This window comes from Chanodichthys erythropterus, chromosome 8 (assembly GCF_024489055.1).
Source record: "Chanodichthys erythropterus isolate Z2021 chromosome 8, ASM2448905v1, whole genome shotgun sequence".
NCBI classification, from domain to species: Eukaryota; Metazoa; Chordata; class Actinopteri; order Cypriniformes; family Xenocyprididae; genus Chanodichthys; species Chanodichthys erythropterus.
In genome coordinates, this window is record NC_090228.1 from 5,036,804 (window position 1) to 5,059,548 (window position 22,745).

Genomic DNA, 22,745 nt, shown 5'->3' on the forward strand with positions numbered 1-22,745 from the left:
ATTTAATCTTAATCTTTGTTTTAAATGATTCAATATTTTACATTTCCACATGTAAATGAAACAAAACAAAAACCCCTTATTTATATGGAGACTTTTGAAACCTACTGTATATATTTTATTATTTCTGATGTTCAATCAGTGTGCTCAATAGCAGAATATAATTTATGTATTTATAGAAGATCAGATGACTGTGTTCACAAACCTCTTTCGAAAGAGTTCTTGATGTCATTGACCTCCACCTGTGACCCTGAAACCCTGAAAATACCCTGGTGTTGCAGACCTGAAAAAAAGGATGGATGCATATATATAGGTGTGTTTGATGGATTCAATTTGTATTATTAATCAGATTAAAGACATTCCTCACCGTATAGATTAATAAAGCGAATGCAGCTTTCTACAATCAGAGGGATGGCCTTCCCAGAATCCTGTGAGCAGATAAAAAAAAATCTCAAAGAAGCCCATGGAAGTTAACATGAAACATGCATGCTGATACAGGTGGAAAGGAAACGATAAAAGGCTGTTACCTGGTGCCTGCTGTGGGAGTTTCGTCGACGGCTGAGTGGAAAAAAGACAGTAAAATACAACTGAAGCATTCAAAAAGGTCATGAGAACCTTTACAAATATCAAGAGGATCTTGTGATTCAGGGTAGTATATGTAAAAAGAGCATTAAAGAAGGTCAGACACAAAGATGATGAGATGTACCTGGTTGTCATGATGTCTGCTCTGTATCCTGCAGACATAGATATTATATTAGATGACATTTCACTGGTCATCACAAACTGAACTCCTATAAAAGCTCAAAGATGTCACTTCCTCCTCATTATGTTATTTAAAATGCTGGACAGATTATTTAGGGGTTCAAGCACGTGGCGCTGAAACTCCATTGTAATTGTTAAACTTTCCAAGGATCAGCATTCTCTCCTAAAAGCGATCAGGCAGACCAAACCGTAAGTCATAGAGACTTTGAGGGCTGGTAGTACTCACACCATCTACATCGTCAGCCAAATCTGTCAATAGGGGGGGCTACAGCGATCAAAAACGTGAACTAGCGTTTGTTGTAGACTCAAGTGTCTTATATCATTGCAATCCTTGGCCCAAGATGAACAATAAAAATGTTTGTAGTAGTAGTAGTAGTATACAATAATATTAAATGATATTATACATTGAGAAAAGTGCGACATCACCTTCAGCTATGCTTCTCTTCAGCATGTCGTGTTTGGCTTGTAGTTTAGCGATGAGATTACTGCCTTCCAGGTACTCCTTCAGTTTCTGCAGACAAACAAATGCACAGAGTCAATAATAATCCAGTTACACTGGGAATTAATGATCTAATTAGTCCTGGTCATCCTTTAGTAGCCATAAACTAAGTTTAAAGATACAGACGTTGCTTTAGGCTAAAACAAGCCCATTGATCCGGGGGACACAATGCTACAAACTACGGTGTGAACAGATCATCGACTGTAAAGTGTCTGTGCTCTTTCCTATATCTTATTAAACACTATTTCCAAAACAGGCTCTGTCTGAGGGATTGTGTGTGAGCCAGCATTTACTGTGAAATAGAAGAGCTCTGTTTCCTGCTGGTTGGCGCGTCTCTTGGCCAGGCTGGGTTTGCTGAGGTAAGTGTCTGATACGCTGGATTTGACTGACTCAGTGGAGCGGCTGTGCTGGAAGCTCTCGGACACGTCGTAGTCCTCCATGTTCACCATGTCCTGGATAGTGCTGAGAGTGGCCTCCGACGTCTTTTTCACCTTCAGAGGGAACATAGAGAGCTATAGACGTGGTGGTGCCATATATATACTATTGTAGTGAATGATCAGCACACATTCATTTCAAAAGGTGCCCTAGAACCAGTTTTTACTGTAATATAAGTCTAAGGTGTGCCCTGAATGTGTCTGTGAAGTTTCAGCCCAAAATACCCCATCGATTTTTTTTTTTTTTTTTTTTTTTAACTGCCTATTTTGGGGCATCATTAACTATGCACTGATTCAGGCTGCGGCCCCTTTAAATCACAAGCTCTTCCCCCGAGCTCTCGACTATAAAACAGTGCATTTACATATAACCCTCAAATGGATCTTTACAAAATGTTCGTCATGCATACTGCATGCATGGTTCGGATCATGTGAGTATAGTATTTATTTGGATGTTTACATTTGATTCTGAATGAGTCTGAGGCTATGCTTCGTGGCTAACGGGCTAAAGCTAACATTACACACTGTTGTAAAGATTTATAACGAATTAAGTTGTGTTTATGCATTATACTGCAAGTGTTTAAAAATGAAAATAGCGACGCTCTTGTCTCCGTGAATACAGTAAGAAATGATGGTAACTTTAACCACATTTAACAGTACATTAGCAACATGCTAACGAAACATTTAGAAAGACAATTTACAAATATCACAAAAAATATCATGTAATCATGGATCATGTCAGTTATTATTGCTCCATCTGCCATTTTTCGCTGTTGTTCTTGCTTGTTTACCTAGTCTGATGATTCAGCTGTGCACAGATCCAGACGTTAATACTGGCTGCCCTTGTGTAATGCCTTGAACATGAGCTGGCATATTCAAATATTGGGGGCGTACATATTAATGATCCCGACTGTTACGTAACAGTCGATGTTATGTTGAGATTCTTATGTTCTTCGGAGATCTTTTAAACAAATTAGATTTACACAAGGAGGAGGAAACAATGGAGTTTGAGACTCACTGTATGTCATTTCCATGTACTGATCTCTTGTTATTCAACTATGCCAAGGTAAATTCAATTTTTAATTCTAGGGCACCTTTAATACAAGGCCCTGTTTACACCTTATTTTCATATTTCAGCAGTAGTCAGAGCAAAATACAGGTGTAAATGGGGTCCAAAGGTTTTTACATACACTATAAGGAGCATTTTCTACCCTTAAATTTATGTAAGCTAATGTACACTCTAAAAAATGCTGGGTTAAAAATAACCCAAGTTGGGTTAAATATGGACAAACCCAGCAACTATTGTTTAAAAATTACTGTATTGCTTAAAATGAACCCAAAATAGGTTGGAAATTAAAATTTATCAATATGTTTAAGAAATTAACATTTGTTAATGGGTCAAGATAGACAAGATGGATTTTTACAAGATGGTCAAAATTTGTGACCAAAATGTCAGTTTTACCGAATGACACTTTTGGTTATACCAAATGACGATATTTTCAAACAGTGCTAACAGGCTGATATTTATCTAGCTAGCAAAAGAACAATCAAACATTTAATATTTAGTGCAAGTTTTATAGCGGTTGTACCGAATGACCTGATGTTTCGGGACATGCATATGAGCAAGTGAAAACATTAATTTTTAAAATAGTTAAGAGAATGTTACTTTGCTTCATGACCATGTGGTCCTTTGCAGGTGTCTAAATTATGTCACATCCTGTCACATGATATTGACTGCATGACTTGATCCAAAATGATCCTTTATATTGGTTACTCCAAATGACATCAATGAAATTCATTCTAAGGACATTCTTTCTCATAATAAAGCAACGACTTCTACACATAATTTAAAACCATTTTGCACTATGTTGATATATGATGTTATAAAATCATGCCAGAATAAAAAAATATATACATTTATTACAGTTTAAGACATTTTAATCACAAATGAAATGGCTGTGTTGGCCTTTGGACGGTTAAACCGAATGACCTTTTGACACTTCAAAATCTTTAAAATACCTTTATATGTAACAAAATATAATTAAAAACCTTTTTGATTCAATAAGAGATCTAGTTGTACTACCTTACATACTATGGATGTCATATCAAAGGCCTTTGGACAAAAAAATGGACTTGTCATGTTATTGACCCTCATAAGTTTAATAAATAATAATTAAATAATAAACATATATTAAATGGCTCATTAATAAATGTTCACCTTTTGATTATTATTGTTGCCTCTAGTAATTATTTATGTCTGATTTCTAATTTCCAACCTATTTTGGGTTCATTTTAAGCCAGCAAAACAGTCATTTTAAACAATAGTTGGGTTAAATAAAACTACCCAGCATGCTGGTCAAACACAACTGCTGGGTTAAAACAACCCAATCACTGGGTTTGTCCATATTTAACCCAACTTGGGTTGTTTTTAACCCAGCATCTTCCGATTACAGAATGTTGATTTAGTGTTGTTAAATAATTTTGCCAATTAATTTAGATGATACCAAATATAGGTTAATTTTTTTCAGTGAATATACAAAATAATTTGCAGTGAGATTACAATTTGTAAATCTACAGTATTTAGAAGCCATAATGTGATAATAATTAGCATTATCACGTCCAACCAACCAAGCTAATAGTACAATTGTTTTGTGACAATCAGGAATTGGTCCGTAGCCATCTAGAGAAGCAGGGATAGAGGAATATCACACACACACACACATCCGTACAGCCCTCGGTCTCTACAGTCTAAACTCACTGCAGTAATACAGCGTTCATCAGCACTTCTGCTCTGTCCTTCACATGCTGAGAGCTGCAGGAAACAGCTGGCCTGCCAACAACCTGCGATAAACAACCACACACTCCAACAGAGATGGAGAAGATGGAAACAATATGTATGAATGCGTCTGTAGCGGTGTGCTGGGGTGCATATATAGTGCCTGACGACAAAGAGAGAAGGAGCGAGAGAGGGGAGAGGAGAAATGGAGAAGGTGTGCGCGCCTGTCATCCCATTCTTTATCCTCAGTGGGGGAACCGCAGCTGCCGAGGTGCTCATTCGAGAGGAAGGGATTGTGTGTGTGTGTGTGTGTGTGTGTCTCACCTCCTCATTTTCGATCTTCAGTGTAGAGAGGCGCGACTGCAGCTGCTGGAATCGGAGGAGGAGTTCGGCTTGCACCTGCGGCAGTGCTGTGATTTGACTCACCTGAAATATCAACATGCATAAATACACACATTACAGAAACCGCTCAGCAGAACAAACAAATCATTTGATCTTTTAACTTGGCCTTTTGGACATTTTCAAGGACATGGATAGTAAAAAAAGGAAAGGAAATGAGGGCGGTCGATCATGAATTCTTTGCTGAAGATTAACTGTCATACAAATAACTGATTAACAAATTAATTCTGTATTTTTTTATGTCACTTACTGTGTAAGCCTAATGTGTTATTTTTTAACTTGGAATTTTATATAATAATTTAAAAAAATATAATAAAATAGACCCATATGATTTGTGAAAAATATACAATATAATTTATTCCACGTAAACATTGCACGTTCAATTAATAGTATGGGGCAGAAATGTCCATCTTCCTAACTTAATGTCATAATTACCTTTTCTGAGGTCATAATTCCCAATTAGAAACGATTTTTATTTATTTATTTGTTTATTTATTTTTAGAAATGATCTTTATAGAAGCTTGTTTCTGCTACGGAATAAAAAAAATAACTAAAATGTAATTGCGATTTTTTTCTCTCACAATTTTTTTCCTCAGAATTTCAAACTTATCTCTTGCAATTCAGATTTTTCTCGCAGTTGCGAGTTTATATCTACGGAAGAGGATTAGGGCCAAGCAATAATAAAAAAATAAAACCATCTCGAGATTAAAGTTGTTAAATTTCGAGAAAAAACCTCGTTAAATTTAGAGAAAAAAAGTCTAAATAAAATGTTGAGAATAAAGTCATTAAATTACGAGAAAAAAGTTGGATTATTTGTTCTCGTTATTTAACGACTTTTTTTCTCAATTTAATGAGTTTATTCTCAATATTTTATCTCGACTTTTTTCTCGAAATTTAACGACATTTTTCTCATAATTTAACGAATTTGTTCTCATAATTTAACGACTTTTTTCTCATAATTTAATTACTTTATTCTCAACATTTTATCTTGACCTTTTTCCTCAAAATTTAACGAGTTTTTTTCTTGTAATTTAACGAGTTTATTCTCAACATTTTATTTCTCAACATTTTATCTCAACTTTTCTATAGATAGTTTATTCGCAACATCTCGACTTTTTTTTCTTGAAATTTAACGAGTTTTTTCTCGTAATTTAATGACTTTATTCTCAACATTTTATCTCGACCTTTTTCTCGAAATTTAACGATTTTTTTTCTCATAATTTAACGAGTTTATTCTCAACATTTTATTCTCAACATTTTATCTCGATTTTTTTTTTCGAAATTTAACAACTTTAACCTCAAGATGAATTTTTATTATTGCTTGGCCCTAATCCTCTTCCGTATATATCACACAGTTCAGAATTGCGAGATATAAACTTGCAATTGCGAGATAAAATAAAAAGTCTTTTTTATTTCTTGTATTCTGTGGTGGAAATGAGCTTCCATACCTTTTCAAATAAAAAAATTATGAGGAATTTAGTTTTTGGTTACAAAATATTATACTTTTTATAAAATATTAGGCTTTTTATATTAGGCAGTTCATGATACAATCAATCACATGACAGTGTCAGAATTTGAAAAAACAATTTTGTGTTTGTAGATATAATCCTTTTTTGTTCAGCCAATTTATGAAGATATAAGATAGTAAAAGGCACTGCAGTAGCACAAATTCATTCCTTTCCTACACAGAAGGGTATTATGATTTGTTAATGCATATATGTAGTTTGGGCACTAGGTGGCATGTGACCTGGTCTCCCATGTGTGGCTGAAAGTTGAAGCGTGCAGGAGGGGTGAACGCTGTGGGGTGAGTCTCCATAAAGCGTTGCCGGTCACTACCGGGGTCCAGCCCCTCCACGGCCCCCTCCAAAATATCCAGGCCCTCGTGGCGAGAGGTTTCCAGGCTGTATTCAGCCGACAAGTAGGTCCGCAACGCCCGGCTCAGGCCCGCATGATAGCCGAGGTCACAACACTGTTAAAACACAGATACATGCAATCGACTTTCAAAGAGAAAAGAACATGAATAGTGTGACTTTGTATAGAGCTGTCACTCAAAACCGATTATGATGGATAAAACATTCCCTTAAAACGTTTATCTAGAAATTATCCTCCACGGCTTCTGTTCTCAGGGTTAATTTGAAGGGTTTTTCATACAGGCTTTTACCGTATCTCACTTACCACCCCCACACAATCTCTCTCTCTCTTTTAGCCACCCACGTACACAAATTCTCCTGCTGTCTTTATCTCAGTGTGAGCAGGTTTGACCTCTGTGAAGGTCAAAAAGACACAGCGCTCCGATCGGCCAGATACTGCTGACCACGATCAGCCCGCTGCAAACTCTAATGAGCAAAACAACAGACACAGCAAACCGAGGAGCAGGGACGGCCCGTGTGAGAAATGGCTGCTCTCTGTGCCGTTGAGGGATCTCCTGGCCTCACTGTGCACTAGACTGAGTGTGCAGGATACTCAGTAGGATACTATAGAATAGTATGCATTAGGTGTACAGTTTGCAGATTTGCTGATAAACTGCTACAGCTGCAAAAATAATCAGTATACAACTAGAGCACACTACATGGGACTCTCTATCCCACAATGCAATGCACACAAATTGACCTTCCATTTTCAGTGTGATGAATTAAATCGAAATCAACTGGAATATCAATGTATACTTCAGAGTATACTGTGTGTGCATATATAGTATGACATATGGTATTTAATATGGTAAATATATACAGTGTGGCATATGTTGAAGTCTCTAATAAAAATACACTGTGTAGATAGATAGATAGATAGAGAATGGAAGATAGAACAAACGATAGAACAATAGAACGACAGAATGATAGAACAATAGATAGATAGATAGAACAATAGAATGACAGAACAATACAGAATGAATGACAGAACGAACAATAGAACGAATGATAGATAGAACTATAGATAGGTATATAGATAGATAGAACAACAGACAGAATGACAGAACGACAGATAGAACGATAGATAGAATGAGAGAACGAGACAGAACAATACAGAATGAACGACAGAACGATAGATAGAACGAACAATAGATAGATAGAACAACAGATAGAATGACAGAACGATAGATAGATAGAACAATAGAATGAACGATAGAACGAGACAGAGATAGAACGAATAATAAATAGAATGAACGATAGATAGATAGAACGATAGATAGAATGAGAGAACGATAGATAAATAGAACAATAGAATGAACGATAGATAGATAGAACAACAGATAGAAAGACAGAACTAGATAGATAGATAGATAGATAGATAGATAGATAGATAGATAGATAGATAGATAGAACGAATGATAAATAGAACGAACGAACGATAGATGGATAGAACGAGACAGAACAATACAAAACAATATAGAACGAACGATAGAATGAACGACAGATAGAACAAGACAGAACGATAGATAGATAGATAGATAGATAGATAGATAGATAGATAGAACGACAAAACGATAGATAGACAGAACGATAGAACGACAAAACGATAGATAGACAGACAGACAGTTAGATAGAACGACAGAACAATAGATAGAACGATAGTCATGTGACAATGTAGCATCCTACTGTTTACCATGTCTATCACTGCATACTATATTTAAAATTATTTCAGGACAGTATATAGGCCAATTCACACCACACCGACAGACGGCAACAGACACTTCGTCGGGTTTTGTGGGATCGGTGCGTTATCCCTGTCGGAGTATGCTGTCGTCTGTCAGAGCTGAACATTCTGAATGGGAATGAGAGTGTCTGAGAAGTGACGAGCCGTAATCAGGTGACTGTCAGTGTTGGTCTGAGTCTGTGTGAACTGGCCTTATTCTGCTGTACTTCCATTCCAAATGTGGCCTGTTACAGAATGTGCTAATGTGTGCTTGTAATTAAAGGCTTAATCTCCATCCCATCCTGCCTGTTACAGGGTGCGTTTGTCTCTAATTAAAGGCAGTGGAGGCTGCCTTAATTAGTGATTATTAATCAGGACTATAATTCATTACTGTGCTTGGTGAAAAAGCAAATAAACGCAACCATAACACCATGCCCTTCATGCAGTGGCAATTTCCTGCCGTGGATTCACTGTCTGAGCGAGCGGCGATATATAATCAGATACTCACGTCAATCAAATGCGACAGATCGTGGATGTAATATTTAAACAGAGAAGCGTTCGTGGCCTCCAGAGTCAACAGATACTCGTTCCGAGCTTTCATAACCTTCAGTTTGTTCTCGGAGTACTTGGCTTGGCGCTGGGGGGAAAAAAAAAGAGAAAGATGGAGAGGTTGAAGGAGAGAGAGAAGGACAAAGTGTTGAGTAAGTGCTATATCTCCATCAAGGCAAGAAGATAAAATGTTTTTATTGACGGACTGCCTATCGACTAACTTGTTTCTAATGCCAGTGTTTTCACAGTGAGGCTTGGCTGACGTCTGCGTCTCTGTGATTGTAATTGCTCCTTTAATTAAAGTCCCTGTCTGCCGGTAAAACCCACAGATATTTTAAAGCAACATTATCATTAAATCAAGGAAGGATCCTGAACATTGAAGTTTATTTATTTTGTTGAATTTGTATGCAAAAAAATGTGGCTTTATCTGGTATTTTTACTGTCAATTTGGAGCAATTTAATGCATCCTTAAATATATTATATTTTATATTTAAATATCTCAACGTATAAACATTATGACATATGTGAACCAAACTGTTTTATGCTCCTGCTATGCCTTGGAAAAATGCTTGCCGTACACTGAGGACTCTGTCCATCGGGATTATCCCGTCTGCCTATTCTGTCCAATACTGTAACCATTGCTCATTCTAACCTCTCCTCCCGCTTATGAAGTAAGAGAAAAATGGATGCGGTATCAAACTGTAGTGAACACACGGTGTGCCACAGGGGTGTATGTACTGGAAAATTAATGCTCTGAAGAGAGACTCTTGCTTTATTTATAACATTATATCTGACATTATAGTCTGCTGGGTTTATACTGATGTAGAAACTGTGCAATATTGTGCTCTAAACACATGGTTTTCAGTTACAGAATGGTGTGCAAAATGGCCGCTCCTCTTTGCTTTTTTTCCTCCCCAGTGAACATTTCTATAAATATGTTCTGGCCGTACATGTTGTAGCTGTATGATTTAAAAATTATAGAAGTACTTCAGCTCAAACACATAAAAAACATCAATATAGAGTTAAATAAACCAAGCATCCAAACAGTCAAAAACAAAACCCCCAGTAAATCTTCAGAACAAGATTATAATGAAGCATCAAATCATCTAAAATCAACAAAATAGGCTCATTTTTAGATTAGTTATGCATAAATCAGAAAATATTCCCTCATAATGTCCACCAAATTACTCCAGAACTCCAGTTCACAGTATTTCATCAAGACAAATGAACTTTGCACTCTATTTCTGGAAACACATCTGGCACATTAAAATTCAACGAATCCAATTTGCATAGTGGATAATACACTCTTGCAAACAACATAACTCACAAAGTATAACACGTAAAGACCCCTTGAACAAAATGTAAAAAGCAAAAGATTCAAAACTCACCTTCTCTTTCATCTTCTGAATCTTGCGAGCAGCGTTGCGCCGCTGGTGGCGATCTTCGGTGCGCAGACTGAAGACGGCCTCTCCGCCCCGGCCTTGTCGTTCGCCCTGCCTCTCTGCCTCCTTCAGCTTATTCTCTGCACTTAGTGTCTCGGTGTGATACATGTGATACGTCTTCATCACCTGGAGGGGGCAGAGCAGCCAGGGAACTACATTACCCACAATCCCCAAGCCCAAAATCCTTCCTATAGAGTGCAACAATCAGGTTCTTGAAGTAAAAACACCATTGGGAAACTGAGTTTTAACTTATAAACCTTTAAAGGTCAAAGTTTGAACTAATTGTTCTATACTTGCACAAGCATATTGTATATGACAGTTTAGTTTGACGTGTAGAGGGCAGTAATACACTTAGCAGCGTCTACAAGATGAGCGTTTGTAGTTAAAAGCATATAATATTTATTTTTTTTTTTAAATGACCAATTGTTTCTCTAGATAAGACAGTGTAGAACGCTTTGAAGCTGCACTGAAATTTTGACCTTCAACAGTTTGGGGTTCATTGAAGTCCACTATAAGGAGAATAATCCTGGAATGTTTTAATCAAAAACCTTAATTTGTTTTCTACTGAAGAAAGAAAGACAGTAACATCTTGGATGACATGGGGGTGAGTAAATTATCAGGAAAAAGTGAACTAATCCTTTAAAGACAGACCTACTGTGAGCTACAAGGGTGTAAATAGATGGTATTTGTTTCTGTTGAAACCGTTAGCTCACACTATTTCAACTAATAATCATGTTTAAAAGCAGAATTTGTGGTGAAAAACTACATTACCCATGATGCTGTATAGAAAATTCCACCAATCAGACAGTCATGACAAACACAACGCACCAAAAGAGCTCTTTAGCTCCGACCCACTCCCATGAAGCACTGTGAATTACACTCTAAAATACTTGCAACAAACTTAGTCTATTGTTTTTGTATATATTATATATATATATAAAACAATATTTTTAAACGAGTAGTTTTACATTCCTCCATTGTTTTTAATTTGATTATTCTTTAGCTCCACCAACTCTCATGAAGCACTGTAAATTACACTCTAAAATACTAGTAATAATATCGTTTTTACATTTGATTATGCTCTTTGCAGTGCTTCATGGGATTGTAGTTCTTCCCTCACTAAAGCTGTTAAGTACACCTTTATATTTTTGTCAGATTTTCTAAATACTTTTTTTGCTTATTGTTATGATTCACCTCATAGCTGATTGATTTGGTTCATGGAGTATAACACTAACAAAGACCTTTTTGTTTTTTTTCAAAAAATGAATGGAAAAATATTTCCAAAATATTTCACACATAATACTTCACAAATTGCATCTCTCTTTAGCTCTGACTGCTAATAGTCTATAAACACTGTGTTAACATGTGGGGAATTCTTGCAGACATTTAATTGTATTTTGGGCCGTGGTGGAAAGTGATTTTTGGAGAGAACGCCAAGACTGTCAAAAAACACTCCTTGCTACATGCTCCCTGCTCCGCTCTCATACTCTGATGTAAATCCTTCTCAACAAGGATGCAAAACTGCTTACATGAGGATTGCAGTGGGGTGGAAACTTCCTGAACTTTGAGTACTTTGGTTCACAGAATTCATCTCATTTTAGCGGCACTCCTGACGTTAGTGGTAAACTCAGCTGACAGACTTAATGTGTGCTGCGTGTTTGTGTTTTATTGAGGTTATTTATGCAAGAGCTACTGGCTTTTAAGACTTCAGGCCTGTCAGACAAGCTCACATTCAGGTCAAATATTCACAACAATTACAGACAAATAACATTTTTAGGAGGCGTGGGTTTGGAGACGCTCTGAAGGGAGGGTGGGATCTATTGCTAGCCTCTCTGAAATTGCCTACCCTACTTTTAAATTATTCTAGTCGAGCCCAAAACAAAATCAATACTTTGTGAAAGAGCATAATATGGCCTTTGCTTTCAAATTTGCCATCTACTGGTATGGGACGATACTGACGAACTGTATGCGTTCCTGTAACACTATCACTTCAAAGGCAGAATTTGGGAAAAATATAAGTCCATTTTATGCTGGAAATTCATGGTCTTTTCAGCAACTGCAGAATTGGGTAAAACAAAACAGCTGCACAGACAAAACGTTAGATTGAGTAAATGTAAGATGAAACCGATGCGGTCGAGTTCTGGAAGAAGGCGAGTGAGAGACAGAGAGAGCGAGTGATGGAAGAGGCGAGCTGCGTATTGATGGAATGATAAAATGAGAGAGCGAAAAGTGATGGGATGAACAAGTAATCCAAAAAGAGATGAGAGAGATGATGAGAGAGAATGAGACAAGCTCACCGTGTAGAGTTCGTTAAGAATCTTCATCAGGTCTTCTTGCAGCTGGAAAATGATCTCTTTGCTCTGTGGGCCAAAAAAGAAAACAGACAAGGTGTGTTATAATGAATAGAGAGTAAGGGCCGAGCTGGGTCAAAATCAGATACACAGCCAAGCAATTGCTGTTCTCGCTTTGTCAATCCTGAACTAACACAATAGATCAAAACAGCTCAAATGTCCACTTATGTGTTGCTTTACTTCTCTTGGGTCAGTCGTGTCATGCAGTAACTTTTCCTTTAGGGTCCATCAGATGCACTGACCAAGTCACGTTTTTCTTTTTGTGTGTCATTAATGGGTTTTAGAAGAGCTGTAATGTGGTGTAATGCTCATTGTTCAGAAATACTAGGATGATGATACGGTTCTATCCTGATGAAGGGAGAAATTCTTGAAATGAAAAGTTTATTGAAAACCGAAAAGTAGTTTGGTACAAATTTTATTATTATTATTATTTATTATTATTCACTTTAAAAAAGTGTGTTGGATTTACATGATTTAATCACGTACATGAAACAGTTAAGTTACAAAAACACAATTTGTTCATGTAATTACAACATCTCAGAATGAAGTCATTTTTAAGTGACCCAATAAAGTAGTATCAAAGTTAATGCATCAGTTAATGATTAATGCATTCGTTATCTTATATTTTTAAGTCACATGACTTAATCATAAGATTGTACTAGTCCACATCCTACACTCTAAAAAATTATTTCATGGCTTACTTACAGAGACTGACGTGTGGCTTGTTAAAAATGTTACACTCTAAAAAATGCTAGGTTAAAAACAACCCAAGTTGGGTTGAAAATGGACAAACCCAGCAATTGGGTTGTTTTAACCCAGCGGTAGGGTTAAATGTTTGCCCAACCTGCTGGGTTGTTTTATTTAACTCAACTATTGTTTAAAAATTACTGTATTGCTTAATTAAAATTAACCCAAAGTATGTTGGAAATGAACATTTATTAATGTTCAATGAATAATTATTAAACAATAACATTTATTAAATTGCTTATTAATAAATGTATATTAAACCATTAAACTATTAAATTTATATTAATAAAATATTAAAGCTTATTAATAAACATACACCTTTTGTCTATTATTGTTGTCTCTAATTGCATGTGGTTTTTAATTTCCCAACTATTTTGGGTTCATTTTAAGCCAGCCATATAGCAATTTTTAAATAAAACTACCCAGCAGGTTGGGCAAACATACAACCCAACCGCTAGGTTTGTCCATTTTCAACCCAACTTGGGTTGTTTTTAACCCAGCATTTTTTAGAGTGTAAGCTAATGATCCACAATGTTAACCCAGTGTAATTAAAACGATTGTAATCCAACATAATTGAACATTAAACACTATCACTTTTCTCATCTTGCTCAAAAACACTTAATTTGAACATTTTTATTCTCCTTATTAAGTACTAAGCGAATCATGCTGCGAACTAATACATTTTTGAGTACTTGATTAGTTCACATTTGCCCTAAATAATTTAATCTAGTAGATTAAATCACATTTTAAAGAATTGCATTAATCGAGAAACACAATTTTGTTGCGTAGACTGAGTAAATTAGACAATATGGGTTTCCCTGGGTTTTTTTTCAGTGTAGGGAAAAAGCAGTAAAGCTGTTTTAAGAAGCAAGAGACAAGTTCAATAGAACCCAAAATGGTATAAAGTTTTTTTTTGTTTTTTTTTGATGCATCTTGGATAATCTCAAATGTCATTCAGACTGATTGAAATCTGATCAGATTTAGCAAGTGTAAACGGCAAAAAACAAAACAAAAAAAAACATGAAATGTGATTTTTACAAATCCGTCTTGAGCTAAAATTCATACAGTATAGTCCAAAAGTTTGGAGCCAGTAAGATTTTTAATGTTTTTAAAAGAAGTTTCGTCTGCTCACCAAGGCTACATTTATTTAATTAAAAATACAGTAAAAACAGTAATATTGTGAAATATTATTACAATTTAAAATAACTGTTTTCTATTTGAATATATTTCACAAAGTAATTTATTCCTGTGATGCAAAGCTGAATTTTCATCATCATTACTCCTGTCTTCAGTGTCACATGATCCTTTAGAAATCATTCTAATATGCTGATCTGCTGCTCAATAAACATTTAATGTGTACAATTGTACAAAATATTTGTGTACAATATTTTTTTTCAGGATTATTTGATGAATAGAAAGTTCAAAAGAACAGTGTTTATCTGAAATCTAATCTTTTGTAACATTATAAATGTCTTTACTGCCACTTTTGATTGATTTAATGCATCCTTGCTGAATAAAAGTATTCATTTCTTTCATTTCTTTTCAAAAAAATAAAAATAAAAATTCTTACTGACCCCAAACTTTTGAACGGTAGTGTATAATGCTACAGAAGCTTTGTATTTCAGATAAATGCTGTTCTTTTGAACTTTCTATTCATCAAGGAATCCTGAAAAAAAAAGTACACAACTGTTTTCAATATTGAAAATAATCATAAATGTTTATTGAGCAGCAAATCAGCATATTAGAATGATTTCTGAAGGATCATGTGACACTGAAGACTGGAGTAATGATGCTGAAAATTCAGCTTTGCATCACAGGAATAAATTACTTTGTCAAATATATTTAAATAGTACACAGTTATTTTAAATTGTAATAATATTTCACAATATTACTGTTTTTATTGAATTTTAATTAAATAAATGTAGCCTTGGTGAGCAGACAAAACTTCTTTTAAAAACATTAAAAATCTTAGTGGTTCCAAACTTTTGGACTGTACTGTATGTGGTTTGAAATCCTATTCAAATCGCATTTCTGGAAATCCATTTCAGTCTGACCGCTCTGATCAGATTTCACACGACTTTCATACGACTCTCACGCATGTAAAACATAAACATCAGACATTGTTATAGGAAACATGCTGGAAGTCACTGCAGAAACATGCTTGTGTTATTGCAAAGTGCGGGTCGAGCAGAAAATTACATGTTTTGAAAATGGGAGAGACGTTAACACAGAATAAAGTTGCTCATAGCAGCCTCCTTTGGTTCTGCTGCTGTCTCAGAAGAGGGTTACATATTGTCATGCTGATATAAGACAAAACATCTCTATTGCAAACCCCTTCATGTTGCAGTTGCTGTTGCTGTTGTTGGCGTATACCTACCAACTCAATGTCACTACCATAGAAACCAATGCAGATATTCCGGAAAATGAAGGAGCAGCATGGAAAATACGAATCGAATCAATTGTGTGGATAGTCAATTTTAGATCAGATTCCAGTCTGATGCACAAATAATGGGATATGAACTGACAGTGTGAACGTAGCCCTTTTTGTCACTGACCATTCTACAAATCTACATTAGTGCCGGTCCACTAAAGTGTTGTGCAGAAAAAGAAATTCACTTCCTATAAATAAACCACCACTACAGAGACAAAGACTGAATAATGAATGGTGAATCCACATAAAATAATTCCACAGTCATGCACACAATCTGAGACAGCTTTGAGTTTAAGATTGTGGGAGCTATACTGACAGAATTAAAACAAACTGCTAGGAGCAAACTCCATTTGCTAACCAGAATTACTAAAGAGGAACAAGAAGTAATACTTTAATTATCAAGAGATTTTCAGCACTCTTAATGAATGCATATTTTTTCCACCTTTCATTTTGCTGTGCTTCCCATCACATTACAGCACTGACGGGAACGACCTTCCACGCCGACCTGTGTTTGACCTCACCTTCTTGAGCAGGCGCATGTTGTCCTCGCTGACATGTGTGAAGCGCGTGATGACGTTGTTGAGGTAAAGGTCGCTGAGTGTGGCGTGGTCCTTACTCTCCCTCCTCACCTGGTTCAGCAGCAGATACCAGCAGTTCACGGGAGAAAGGAGGTTCTGGTCCTTCCTGCAACCAGTGGAAATGTGCGAAAATGTGAAAAATATTCAAACATAACATGAAAATACAAATACTAGAAAATAAAACTCAAATCTATAGATCTGTTATAAAATGCTTATCTGCATTTGAATTGTTTTCATAGGGGAAAAGTTGTACAAGTAATTATTAACAACAGGATCTGCATTTCTGTTGTGAGAGACAATAAAAACAACTTTGTGCATCAAAACCACTCCTTTCCTGGTAAAACATGAACTTGATTTTCAAAAGTCAATAAATTTGCGACCTGTTGGGTTAAAAACAACCCAAGTTGGGTTGAAAATGGACAAACCCAGCAATTGGGTTGTTTTAACCCAGCGGTAGGGTTAAATGTTTGCCCAACCTGCTGGGTAGTTTTATTTAACTCAACTATTGTTGAAAAATTACTGTATTGCTTAATTAAAATTAACCCAAAGTATGTTGGAAATGAACATTTATTAATGTTCAATGAAAAATTATTAAACAATAAACATTTATTAAATTGCTTATTAATAAATTTATATTAATAAACTATTAAATTTATGTTAATAAAATATTAAAGCTTATTAATAAACATTCACCTTTTGTCTATTATTGTTGCCTCTAATTACATCTGCTTTTTAATTTCCGGGTTCATTTTAAGCTAGCCATTTTAAACAATAGTTGGTTTAAATAAAACTACCCAGCAGGTTGGGCAAACATTTAACCCAACCGCTGGGTTAAAACAACCCAATCGCTGGGTTTGTCCATTTTCAACCCAACTTGGGTTGTTTTTAACCTAGCATTTTTTAGAGTGTAACATTTTTAACAAGCCACACGTCAGTCTCTGTAAGTAAGCCATGAAATAAACTTCGTTCATTATACTTATTTTACTGAATTATGCAAAATGCATGTATAACATCTCCAGCACGTTTTATAATTAGGCAAAAAAAAAAAAAAAAAAAAAAAAAAAAAAAAAAAATCAAACAGTTCACCCCTCATGCATGTTATTACGCCTGTTAAACACTTGTGTAGGTTGGAATATTACATCTAAAAACACCAATTCACTGAATAAATAATTATTACCTCACGATCCATCTGTTTTCAAATCCACATATTTGAATATCACAACATTGATGTCTGTCAAAAAATAACATGCACAATACACAGTATTATGCATTTCCTGGAAAACCCAGAATACTGGATGTTTTGACTACGTCATCGCTTTTTTCGAGAAGAGAGATTTAACTTCAACATGCTGTCTGTCAGAGACCCTAACATACATAATACATAACTGACTCTCATTAACATATTTTCAGGAACTTGACAGGTGATACACCGGATTCATACATTGAGTGACTTGAAATATTATGTCAAGCTCTTAAATCACAAGCTCTTGGTGATATCAAAAGTGAATATCTTTATCTCCGCTGTTGGACTCTCTGGGTGGCGCGGGGATTTGCGGTACACACTGTTTTTGTGAGTGCTTCTCTGTGGCTTTTTTCAAGTAGTCATCCAGATCCACTAATGAACCATTTCTTATTTATTCTCAAGTAATGTTTAGGCTTTGGTGATGATTGCAACTGCAGTTCACTGAATTGACTTGCGCTTGGTAGGATGATACTTTCCAGGAATCAGGGTGTTAAGCAAATGTATCGCAACCCTTAAAATCCATACAGATGAGTTCCAGCTGAACACACTCAAAATCTTCATTATGAATGACTCATTAGTGAATATATCAACATACAAACCACTGATGACAAGTTAGTGCTCAGAATCTCATTCCATGTCGGCATTTTATTCAATTATATTAATCATTTTTCCATAATATATTTGATACTTGAGATCACAAACTGAATAACATATAACAGCCTCTAAAAGGCATACTGAAATGTCTAAATGTTTTTGCATTAGATAAAGAAATATAATTTAAGACTTCACAAAAAAAAATGACACTCTAAAAAAATGCTGGGTTAAAAACAGCCCAAGCGGTTGGGTTAAATGTTTGCCCAATGTGCTGGGTAGTTTTATTTAACTCAACTATTGTTCAAAAATTACTATATGATGGCTTAAAATGAACCCAAAATAGGTTGGAAATTAAAAATCAGACACATAATTACTAGAGGCAACAATATTAAACAAAAGGTGAACATTTATTAAACAATTTAATAAATGTTTATTGTTTAATTATTAACTAAGCTTATTAATAAATGTTCATTTATTAAACATTAAAGGGTTAGTTCACCCAAAAATTAAAATTCTGTCATTTATTACTTACCCTCATGTCGTTCCACACCTGTAACACCTTCGTTGATCTTTAGAACACAAATTAAGATATTTTAGTTGAAATCCGATGGCTCCGTGAGGCCAATAATAATATTATAAAGCGACGAGAATATTTTTAGAGCGCCAAAAAAAAAATAAATAACGACTTATTTAGCGATGCTGATTTCAAAACACTGCTTCAGGAAGCATCGGAGCATAAATTAATCAGTGTATCAAATCTTCTGTTCGGAGCACCAAAGTCACGTGATTTCAGCCGTTGGCAGTTTGACACGCGATCTGAATCAAGATTCGACACACTGATTCATTTATGCTCCGATGCTTCATGAAGCAGTGTTTTGAAATCAGAATCACTAAATAAGTCATTATTTTTTGTTTTTTTTTGGCGCTCCAAAAATATTCTCGTCACTTTACAATATTAATATTGAACCACTGTACTCACATGAACCGATTTAAATATGTTTTTAGTACCTTTATGGATCTTGAGAGAGGAAGTGTCCATTGCTCCCTATGGAGGCCTCACGGAGCTATCGGATTTCAACTAAAATATCTTAATTTGTGTTTTGAAGATTAACAAAGGTCTTACAGGTGTGGAAAAGCATGAGGGTAAGTAATAAATGACAGAACTTTCATTTTTGGGTGAACTAACCCTTTAATAAATGTTAATTTCCAACATATTTTGAGCAAACAATACAGTAATTTTTAAACATTTAACCCAACTGCTGGGATTGCCCATTTTCAACCCAACTTGGGTTGTTTTTAACCTAGCTTTTTTAGGAGTACACATGCACAAATATGCTTTCAAACATTGTGGACAGTGTCACATGATCCTTCAGATATCATTCTAATATGATGATTTGCGTCTCAAGAAACATTTCTTATTATTATCATTTATCAGCGGTAAAAAAAACAGTTGTGCTGCTTCATATTTTTGTGGAAACCACAATGCATTTTTTTTTCCAGAATTCTTTGATGAACAAAGTTCAAAATAACATCATTTATTTAAAACTGAAATCTTTTGTAACATAAATGTGTTTTGATTAATGTGTCCTTGCAGAATAAATGCATTAATTTCATTAATTAAAAAATCTGACTGACCCCAAACTTTGGAACAGTAGTATATACTGCATATATAACCATCACATTACATTTATATCAGTGCAAACCGCTCATTTATTTTAGAGGGTGAAGATGCTTTAACCACCTGCCGAGGTGAGGTAAAAGACGCCATTTTGTTTCACACACTTGATCTTCTATATTAGTAATGGCTGTTGCGAAAAGACAATGGGAAGCCATTTTGGAGCAAAGAGGCGAATGTCTTCAGCAGCCAGTGACTAATCACAAAGCTCAGCAGGCATCTGATGGGACAGCCCCATGAGGACCAGCACACTAACAGTGCCCAGCAAGAAGGGGAAAAAATGTAACAGAAGAGAAACTGTGAAACACTCTTTCTCTCTTTCTCACTTATCCCTCATCACTCTATTTTCCCAGCAGAATGTTATCCACATTAATGAGACAGCAAATACACAGATGCCTGTACACACACACACACACACACACACACAATAACTACAGCAGACACAGCAATCGCCTCTCCTCTGCCATCTCTGATTTTTCAAGCATGAACCCGCAGAGCATCATGGGTAAAATATTCCAGACGTCGCCCTAATCCACCACAAACCACAGTCAAACAAAACGGGGAGGGAGAAATCATTTGAAGGTGAACGAAAGGCACCTGAACCAAAATGATTCGCCACTGAAAACGAATCTTCAATCATTCATGTGCATTCACAGCGTGGCACACACACAATCTCCACTCACTTGTATTGTTGGTGGTCCTTGGTGCTTCGGGTTTTGGCCATGAAGCGTTCGGCTAGCTTCTCCAAGTTGCGTGAATATTCGCTCTCGATCTCTGCTTTCTTCCTGAAGAAATCCTGCAGGTCCTGGAGGAGCTGAACCCGCATATCCGTCTGCTGCTCCAGACATTTCTGCTGATCCACTAACTGAGACCGTATCTCTGCTCACACACACACAGACACAAAATGATGTTAACTAATTAACAACGGCCATTTAAAATGACAGTGTTTCATGCTTAATGACAGCTGCTGTGTAACTGACATCACATGACACGTTCGGGAGTGACTTGAACACAATGTGGGCACTGATGGGTGAAGTTGTGCTCTCTGAACTAGAGGTTTTCCTCCTAACAAGGCAGTCTGGATTCTTCCTTAACAACACACTGGTTATCACACTCACTGCCGTTGCCAAGACAACAGGTAGTGGAGTGGAGTATCCCATGGGATTAGTGTGCGTGTTTAAATGGGAAGAGGTATTCAGTATTCTCCATCCTAGTTCTCATCTCCACTTCTCCTCAAACTCCTCCTTTTCCTTAAAGGAATAGTTCACTCAGAATTAATAACCTGCATTCATTTACTCACCCTCACATCCTTCCAAACCATTTCTTTTTTCCATAAAAAGGCAGTGGATAGTGACTTGCTTTTCGACTCCTTTCAAAACAGAAGAAAATTTATCATAAAAGTAGTCATGTGCTTATCTAATTCTTACGGAAGAGGATTAGGGCCAAGCAATAATAAAAAAATAAAACCATTGAGATTAAAGTTGTTCAATTTCAAGAAAAAAAATCTAGATAAAATGTTGAGAATAAAGTCATTAAATTACCAGAAAAAAGTCGTTAAATTACGAGAACAAATTCATTAAATTACGAATTTGTTCTCGTAATTTAACGAATTTTTTCTAGTAATTTAATGACTTTATTCTCATTATTTAACAAGTTTATTCTCAACATTTTATTCTCAACATTTTATCTCGACTTTTTTCTCAAAATTTAATGATTTTTTTCTCGTAATTTAATGAGTTTATTCTCAACATTTTATTCTTAACATTTTATATCAACTTTTTTCTCGAAATTTAACGACATTTTTCTCATAATTTAATGAATTTGTTCTCATAATTAACAACTTTTTTCTCGTAATTTAAATGACTTTATTCTCAACATTGTATCTCGACTTTTTTCTCGAAATTTAACAACTTTTTTCTCGTAATTTAACAATTTTAATCGAGATGGCTTCATTTTTTTTATTATTGCTTGGCCCTAATCCTCTTCCGTAAATTCTTCTGAAGTGGTGTTATTTTAGTATTATTTAAATACTATTAAAGTTTTGAATTAGCTTTTATTTTTATTTTAGTTACTTTTTGTGCTTTATCTTAAACTTATTTCAGTTAGTTGCCAGGGTAACATTTTTAATTTTCACTTAATCTAATATTTATATTGTTTTTTAGTTTTATTTCAGTTAACAAAAGCATCAGTTTTAGTTAATGATAATAACCCTGTTCAGAAGACATACGATAGCTTTGTGTGAGGAACAGTCTGAAATGTAAGCCTTTATTCACTGATAATGTACGGCCCTGTTTACACCTGGTATTAAAATGCGTTTTGGTCGATCAGATCACAAGTAGACGAGGGAGACACATTCCCGTTCACACCTAGTGTTTTAATCCGTCTCTTTTGTCCACTTTCAACCACTTCTGTTCTGATTTCTTCTAGTGGAGCATTTATGGGTGGGTAAATGTATGGGCTTTTTCAGATCTTTCAATCTAATGGACAAAACAAGCTCACGCAATTAACATATGAACGCACACGGAGACAATGGAAAAACATACGGAGAGCATCAGCTTTCGTTTCTGCTCTGACCGCCGCAAAACCAGCCAAATGCAGTGAGTGTGTGTTAGAAATCAGGAATGGTGAGAAAACACCA

General features: G+C 35.6%; 1 protein-coding gene across 4 annotated transcripts in view; it reads right to left on the reverse strand.

Annotated features, from left to right (window-relative positions):
• Positions 1-22,745, reverse strand: part of srgap1b (SLIT-ROBO Rho GTPase activating protein 1b) — a 51,714-nt gene that overhangs the window by 8,703 nt on the left and 20,266 nt on the right. For 3 of the 4 annotated variants that reach the window (XM_067390891.1, XM_067390893.1, XM_067390895.1), the window contains exons 2-14: positions 20,791-20,986; positions 16,539-16,701; positions 12,786-12,848; positions 10,435-10,614; positions 9,006-9,134; positions 6,612-6,833; positions 4,790-4,891; positions 1,552-1,749; positions 1,186-1,270; positions 704-731; positions 525-555; positions 365-425; positions 203-280 (exon numbers count right to left, since the gene is read on the reverse strand). In XM_067390891.1, coding sequence (XP_067246992.1) covers positions 203-280; positions 365-425; positions 525-555; positions 704-731; positions 1,186-1,270; positions 1,552-1,749; positions 4,790-4,891; positions 6,612-6,833; positions 9,006-9,134; positions 10,435-10,614; positions 12,786-12,848; positions 16,539-16,701; positions 20,791-20,986 — 1,536 coding nt within the window. The remainder of the gene's footprint in view (positions 1-202; positions 281-364; positions 426-524; positions 556-703; positions 732-1,185; positions 1,271-1,551; positions 1,750-4,789; positions 4,892-6,611; positions 6,834-9,005; positions 9,135-10,434; positions 10,615-12,785; positions 12,849-16,538; positions 16,702-20,790; positions 20,987-22,745) is intronic. The other variant, XM_067390894.1, reaches the window with a different exon arrangement.